The sequence below is a fragment of the Poecilia reticulata genome, linkage group LG20 (genome assembly GCF_000633615.1).
Source record: "Poecilia reticulata strain Guanapo linkage group LG20, Guppy_female_1.0+MT, whole genome shotgun sequence".
Taxonomy (NCBI): domain Eukaryota; kingdom Metazoa; phylum Chordata; class Actinopteri; order Cyprinodontiformes; family Poeciliidae; genus Poecilia; species Poecilia reticulata.
In genome coordinates this window covers 6,751,369-6,759,481 of record NC_024350.1, presented here as the reverse complement: position 1 = coordinate 6,759,481, position 8,113 = coordinate 6,751,369, and the positions used below count along the sequence as shown (strand labels likewise).

At 42.6% G+C, this 8,113-nt stretch overlaps 1 protein-coding gene across 2 annotated transcripts in view; it reads right to left on the bottom strand.

The window, feature by feature from the left end:
* LOC103482344 (sialic acid-binding Ig-like lectin 7) overlaps positions 1-6,890 on the bottom strand; it is a 7,906-nt gene extending 1,016 nt beyond the window's left edge. Inside the window, exons 1-10 of one of the 2 annotated variants that reach the window (XM_008438455.2) lie at positions 6,616-6,890; positions 6,459-6,518; positions 6,190-6,238; positions 4,724-4,815; positions 4,133-4,519; positions 3,519-3,821; positions 3,188-3,442; positions 3,030-3,065; positions 2,300-2,392; positions 374-458 (exon numbers count right to left, since the gene is read on the bottom strand). In XM_008438455.2, the coding sequence (XP_008436677.1) occupies positions 374-458; positions 2,300-2,392; positions 3,030-3,065; positions 3,188-3,442; positions 3,519-3,821; positions 4,133-4,519; positions 4,724-4,815; positions 6,190-6,238; positions 6,459-6,518; positions 6,616-6,838 (1,583 nt within the window). In that variant the 5' untranslated portion in view covers positions 6,839-6,890. The remainder of the gene's footprint in view (positions 1-373; positions 459-2,299; positions 2,393-3,029; positions 3,066-3,187; positions 3,443-3,518; positions 3,822-4,132; positions 4,520-4,723; positions 4,816-6,189; positions 6,239-6,458; positions 6,519-6,615) is intronic. The other variant, XM_008438456.2, reaches the window with a different exon arrangement.
* Between the last annotated feature and the right edge of the window lie 1,223 nt (positions 6,891-8,113).

Below are 8,113 nucleotides of genomic sequence, written 5' to 3'. Positions count from 1 at the left end.
TTTTTTCTTTATTTTCAGATAGTTACAATAGAAGGTCCACTTGAAAAGTATTTAAGGTTTTACTTTTACACAAGTACCAACATTGTTATATTTAAACCCTATAACCATGGAGCTATTCTTGATTTATTTTGCTCTACATTTACTTATGTGCATACTTTGGGTTTTCTTTTTATTGAATTTTTCAGAATTTGCACAATATTTTTTTTCACCCCACATCATTATAATGGGGGATTTCTGTGTAGAATTTTTAGAAAAGAAATTATTTAGTACATTTAGGACTAAGAACGTATTGAACCAAATGAAGGAACAGTTAAGTGCCTGGAATAGACTCAACTACACTTCTAAATACACATACTCAAATTATCATACTCACCAAATGATGATTGCGAGCAGGCAGACAAGCATCATAACCCCTAATCCAGTCAGAATTGGAATTTGAACTTTAGAACTATCAATTCCTGGGGAAATAAGAAATGGAAAAAACTGAATACATGCAAGATATAACAGCAACATGCCAAACTCAGCCTTCCAGATCGACGTTCAGTTACTCTGAGTGGACCGAGACCAACGGAAACCGGAGAGGAGTTCTCTGTATGTAAGTGAATGAAGGTTGGTGTACGAACTGTGGACTGGTAAAAGGCTGCTGCTCTGAGGTGATAGAACTCATGACAGTGAAATGTCTACCGTACTCTCTGCCTCTGGAGTTTACAGCGATGTTGGTCATCCCCATTGTTTACATTCTGCAGGTTGCTAACGGCAACAAACCATTGAAGGAGCTGTATGACACCATTAGCTCACCGTTGGTTGCAGGGGGCTTTAATCATGTGAAACCAGCAAACACTGCCCAGTTTTTATCAATATGTCACCTTTCCTACACGGAGACAACACTTTGGACTGTGTGTATACCAACATTCACAGTGCGTACAAAGCTCTTCTGCACCCCCATCTTGGCCTCGGAAGAAGACAGTCACTGTGCCTAGGGATGCAGTCTCTGTGATCCAGGACCATTTTCAGTGCACACATTGGCAGGTTTTAAAAGAGGGAGGTACTTATGAGGGAGAGGTGGACCTGGAGGAATACACCTCCACTGTTTTGGGCTTCAAATCTAAGTGTGCTGATGATGTCACCACCACCAAGAAAGCAACCTGTTACCCTGTTACCCTGGCTGAATGCAGAGATCTGCTGAAAGCCAGGAATGTTGCTTTTAGGACAGGTGAGGCATCAGCTCTCAGAGAGGCAAGGAAATAACTGACTTCAGGCATTTTGAGGGTCAAAGACATATTTGGCCACAAAATTCAAGGTCACATCATCACCAACTACCCCTGGTGCATATAGAAAGCATCAAGTGTATCACGTCTACAACATCAGGGATACACAATCCCCAAGGGACCCCTCACTGCCAGATGCACTCAAAACATTCAATGTCCGCTTTGAGGATCCTGACACCCCCCTCAGCACCAGACTAATATCACCACCTCCTCACGTCTGCTGACCACAGCAGACGTGAGGAAGCCCCTCCAGGAAATCAACCCCTGAAAGGCTGCAGGTCCCAACAACATCCCAGGGCGAGTGCTAAGGGACTGCGCACATCAGCTGTCCGAGGTGTTGGCGGACATCTTCAACAACTCACTGTTACTGGTATCTGTACCCACCTGCTTAAAGACTGCCAGTATTGTCCCTGTTCCCAAGTGCTCCACAGTGATGAGCCTGAATGACTACCAACTTATAGCCTTAACATCAGTCGTCATGAAGGGCTTTGAGAGGGCAGTCATAGCCCACATCAAGGACTCCATTAACGTCACTGTGGACCTCCACTGCTCCATTGCTGATGTCATCTCATCAGTGGTCAACACAGCCCTCACTCACCTGGGGGGCATAAACTCTTATATCTGTCTGCTCTTGGATTTCTCCTCGGCCTGCAACACCATCATTACACAGACCCTTGGCAGAAGCTCTCCTCTCTTGGACTGAGTCCCACTCTGGGGAACTGGATTCTGGACTTCCTGACCAACAGACCTTAGACTATTAGGATCTATAACACTGTCTCCTCCTCCATCACCCTCAGCACTGGCTCACCGCAGGCAGTGCACTGAGCCCCCTCCTCTTCACTCTGCTGACTTAAGAACGCTTGCCAAGGCACCCAGCTTTCATATAATGCAGTGTGCCAACGACACATCAGTAGTGGGATGCATCATGAACAGTGGTGAAGATGGTGATGGATTACAGAAAGGACAAGGATCCTCCTCAGCTTCTGTACATTGGAGGAGCTGGTGTGGAGGTGGTCTCCAGCCGCAGGTACCTGGGTGTGCAAATATCCACAGACCTCGCCTAGAGTGCCAACACCTCCTGTCTGGCCAGGAAGGCCCATCAGCATCTCTACTTCCTCTGGAAGCTGCGGAGAGGTGGACATAGGAACTCAGTTCTGAGGAGCTTCTATTGCTGTGTGATGGAGAGAATTCTCTACACCACCATAATCATGTGGCACGGCAACTGCACTACTGCTAAGAGGACGACTCTGCAGAGGGTGGCTAAGGCTGCACAGAGTATTGTGGTGAGCAGCTTCCCTCCATCTTGGCCCTCTGCACATAATAATGCGGAGGAGGGCGCTCCTCATCATGAAGGACTCCACCCATCCTGCACACAGTCTGTTCAAGCTCCTTCCTTCAGGCAGGAGGCTGAAGAGCATCCAGAGCAAGACCACCAGGCTCAGAAACAGTTTCTTCCCTGCAGCCGTCAAACTGCTGAATTCAGTCTGCACTTAATTCCGATACATCTTACGTTTTATTTATGAAATGATATGACAATAAAAATTCTTGAGTACTTGAATCTAAAATCCACAAATGTAATAGCATCAGAAAAGAATGGATGTACTGTAGGCTCAGCAAAACTTGATTTTCCTCCTAAACTGACAGGCATCATGTTTGCTTTGTTAATGTTTTGCTGACTCAGATAAAGAAAATGAGACAGTTTGCAACAATCAAAAAGAAAAATGAGTGCATTGAAAATTCTTTAGAGAAATAGATGAGTACCTTGTCTTCCAAGAACTTCATTAGACAGTTCAATCTCTGAATGGAGAAAAAATAAATCTGAATAAATGTGATTGCTTAAATATGTTTCCATATGCAACTTTCAAATGATCCCTGGGTGACTCAGTCACAGTAACATGCTTCCATATTTCCCCATTTACCTATTGTTGGAAGAGTCAGATGAATCTCTGGTGATGTTTGACTACCAACATCATTCGTGGCCACACAGTAGTAGGTTTTTTCCTCAGTGACCTGGACTCCATAATTTTCTCCTTCACCTGATTTCACTGCTCCATTTGTGGTGTTCTCGAACCAGGTGAAGATGCTGACGGGAGGATTGGCTCTGCTGGAGCAACGCAGCTCCACCCATTTACCTTTTGCTAAAGTGATCCATGCTGAGGTGTTTTTGGGAGCAGCTGAGGAAAATACAACACACCTTCAGATTATTGATGAGAACCAGCTGAACCATGATGTTCTAACGGGATCACTTACAGAAAACACTGAGAGTCACTTCTGCATTTGCTGTCTTGTGTTTTCCTCCAGCCACGGGATATCTGGCGAAGCAGATGATGTTGTGACCATCGTGGATCTCTGACAGAGTGATGTTCTGCTGGATTGTAGTTGTAAACGTTCCATCTGTGTTCCTCTCCATCTGTCTGTGAGGGTTTGGTTGGAGGTTCAAGGTGAGTTCAGGAGGTGAATATGGACAGGGAGTGAGAGCTGAGCACGTTACGGTGACAGAGTTTTTCTCCTTCATGACACCTGAGATTTCAATCCTGGGGCTCCAAGCAGAATCTGTGTTTTCACATCACACACACATTTGACACAGTGAGATACAGCAGACTGACTCCTCTTTAAAGACACGTTGAGCATAACAAGATGGCAGATGATAAATGTAAAGAAAAGATCACATTGAAAAATAAAATTAGATAAAACATCCACTTTGTGTTGACAAGCTGCTTTTTTTTAACTCTGGACTCTGATTCTGTTGATGAGCCTACACAGCAGATGTTTAGCTTTACAGTGAAGACTCAGTTTATGGAGTTTGTCATCATAATTAATTTTCTCTTGATAATATCACATACATAAAAACAAAATGCGCTCACCGTTAACTGTTATTTGAACCGGATCACAGGTAGCAATTGATCTAAACAGCCCACTTTCAACTTGGAAGAAGTATCTACCTGTATTGCTTTGAATCATATGAGAAAACACAGTTGTGCAGTTTTTCTCACTCAGACTTCCAATTATGTTGATTCCATATTTGCTTTTTGACCAACTGCTGTTGTAAACTGTATTCTGTGGATAAGCGCCAATCAAGGTTGAAGTTTTTATCCAGATTCCAAATGTTTTTCTTCTGCCGTCAAACTTCATTGTCTTGTTGTCAGTAAAGCTACATGGAATTAGCAGACAGGATCCACTCAGAGAGGCAAGATGCCTTGGAGCAGAAATGTTGATTCCCTTGTGTGTCGAATGACATGCAGTCTGAACTCCTGTAAAAGTAGAGTGAAGATAGACACAATGTGTCATGACCAGTTTTGTGAAGCAAAATGTTCATGAAGAGAAGTTTTGTGACCCGTAAACTGCAGCCTGTTACATGTGGAGCATTTAAACAAAACACTATCTATTTCTTGGGACTAGAAAATAAATGCTTCCATTAATGTCTCCAAATGAAAGTAAGAGAACCAACAGCTCACCTGGAAGAAAAAAGACACACAGTAACATGCTGACTGTAAGCAGGTTCTCAGACAGGGCTGCCATCACTCTCTTATATCCTTCCATCAGCTCACTGAGACAAGATGAATTTCAAGTTATGTGATAGAATCGTTACATTGAAATCTTCCAAAGAAAATGCATAAAAAGGGTAAAACCAAAACATCAAATTTCTGGCACTATTATACTATAAGGTAATAAAAGTAGAATGACAATTAATGTTACTATGAGTCTATGGTATCTGTAATCATTTATTGCTATTTGACAAATTTATCTCAGTAATCCACATAACTAATCTTATTGTGGCATAGATTCAACAAGGTACTGGAAATACATTGACATGGTAGCATCAAGCAGTTGCTGCAGATTTGTCGGCTGCACATCCATGATGTGAATCTCCCATTCCACCACATCCCAAAGTTGCTCTATCGGACTGAGATTTGGTGAGGGTGGATTTCAAGTTCAGTGAACTCATTGTCGCGTTCATGAAACTAGTCTGAGATGATTGCCGTTTTATTACATGGCGCGTTATCCTGCTGGAAGTAGCCATCAGAGGATGGGTACACTGTGGTCATAAAGGGACGGACACGGTCAGCAACAATACTCAGGTAGACTGTGGCGTCGATACGATGCTCAATTGACACTAACGGGCTCAAAGTGTGCCAGGAAAATATCCCTCACATCATTGTACCAACACCAGCAGCCTGAACTGTTGATACAAGGCAGGAGGGATCCGTGCTTTCATGTTGTTGATGCCCAATTCTGACCCGACCATCTGAATGTCGCAGCAGAAATTGAGACTCATCAGACCATGCAACATTTTTCAATCTTCTATTGTCCAATTTTGGTGAGCCTGTGCAAATTATAGCTTCAGTTTCCTGCTGTTAGCTGACTGAAGTGTGGTTTTCTGCTGCTGTAGCCCATTCGCCTCAAAGTTTTAAGTGTTGTGCATTCAGAGATGTTCTTCTGCGTACCTCGGTTGCAATATGCACGAGGTTATTTGATCTTGAACCAATCTGGCCATTCTCCTTTGACCTCTGGCATCAACAAGACATTTGCGCCCACTGAAATGTCGCTCACTGGATATTTTTTCTTTTGCGGACCATTCTCTGTAAACTCTAGAGATGGTTGTACATGAAAATCTCGGTAGATCAGCAGTTTCTGAAATACTCAGACCAACTCGTCCGGTACCAACAACCATGCCAAGTTCAAAGTCACTCAAATCACCTTTATTCCCCATTCTGATGCTCGGTTTGAACTGCAGCAGATTGTCTTGGCCATGTGTACATGCCGAAATGCATTGAGTTGCTGCCATGTAATTCGCTGATTCTACATCACATTAATGAGCAATTGGACAGCTGTACCCAATAAAGTGGCCGGTATGTAATATTAAAGACTGTCACACAATTAGTAAATGAAACATCATTTCGTATCAAAATTTATAACCTACTTAACAGGAAAAAGATGAAGTTGGCGGATCAGTCCAGCAGCGTCTGTCCCTAAAGAATAAATAAAAAAATCAATAAATAACCATAAGCAGTCCCGTCTAGAACAATGCTTCCCAGTGAACAGTTGACACGAGTTAACATTAAGCACAGCAAAAATAACATTATAACAGCTAGAGCATATATAAGACATAGCAAAATTACACATGAATCACAATATGGAATTAAACTTGTCTAAATTATAATACTTGTAAAGAAAACATAGAGCCGATACCGCAGTTACAGACAACAAGGGGACGAGCTGACAGCTTTTGGTTGCTCTGGTAACCACCACCTGTCGAGTAGCATATATTACATTCACACTGAAGTGACCCAATTCCAATTTTTTGACAAGTCGGATTTTCTTGGCGTGTTCATTCGCATTTCCGAACCTTGCGACTCGTATATGATCTCCAGTGTGAACTGCAACGACCTGAAATGTCCCGCATGCGCACCAGAGGGCGCAATAACCTCACACGTAGAGAGCGTGCTCAGTGTTTTGTCAACCTCCATAAAAATGAACAAGTACTGATTGTTTTCGGAAATAAACGTGGATGGTAACCGTGGGGCGTATCTGACAATTTCGAAGCTGTTGTCTAGCAGCTTAATCCCCATTATAGTCCGCCATGGTTATATTTTCTTCTTCTCGTTTGCGCGTATCAGGACGCAGCGGGAATAAAAACAACCGTGGAGGTTGTTGTAGTGACGTCTGTCGAGTATCAATGGCGTTCAGGTCGGATGAATTTGACCTGGAGGTTCAGACTCAGCAGGGTCGCAACTACATATTATCCAGGTGGATGCGAAAACATGAAGTGTCATTTGTTGCTCTAAAAGTTGCACTGAAAGTCCAATAAAAGTGCCAACTTTGCATTAAATTGTCATTATTTACAAAATCATGCAAAGCTGGCACTTTTGATGGACTTTTAATGCAACTTTTAGAGCAAATTTGCATTAAAAGTGTAATTATTTACCGAATGACACTTCATGACAACTGTCATGAACATTCATAAAGACTCCTTTATGCTCATGACAGGGGTTATGTCATGTTTATGATGGTGTCATGTCAGTCTTACGCACACCACCCCTTCAAATAAAGTGTGACCATTTTTTTAAATTAATGTCTTAATATTACATAACACAGATTAATCAAACAACCTATTTAGATTTAAAATAATCTCTCCTGCAGAGGTTCTAGATTGCAAAAGGATGTTATGGGCTCAACATATGAGACAGTGAAAGGTGAAAGTTTTCCATGACTGCATACAGCAACACAAGTTGAACATTTTTCAACTTTGTGTTCTGTTGCTAGCCCACATGTATGTGTATAAGCTCAATATTTCACATGCACAAATTACACCAGTCGCCGCTTGGCTGGACATGCGACTGTTGCCTCATCTCACAAGAAAACGAATGGAGAGGGATATTTCTGAATGAACGTTTAAAACATTATGAATATCAAATCCTGGAAATTTGAGAATCTTCAAACATGTTTGGTTTGAAACAAAAAAAAAGCGACATTTTCTGAAGCTTTTTTTGAAAACGTTCATACAGTGGATTTGATATGGGCAGTTGCCCAGGGTGTCATCAGAAATTGGCATCCAAGTAATGTTTTGGTGAGCCTTTTTGTTAGATCAGATTACCAGAGGTTTCTTTTCCTTTATTTTTCACTAGATGATAGTTACCCTGCGACAGACTGGCAACCTGTCCAGGGTGAACCCCGCCTCTCGCCCAAAACGTTAGCTGGAGATGGGCACCAGCAACCCTCCCGACCCCACTAAGGGACAAGTGTGCAAGAAAATGGATGGATGGATGGATGGATGGATGGATGGATGGATGGATGGATGGATGGATGGATGGATGGATGGATGGATGGATGGATGGANGGATGGA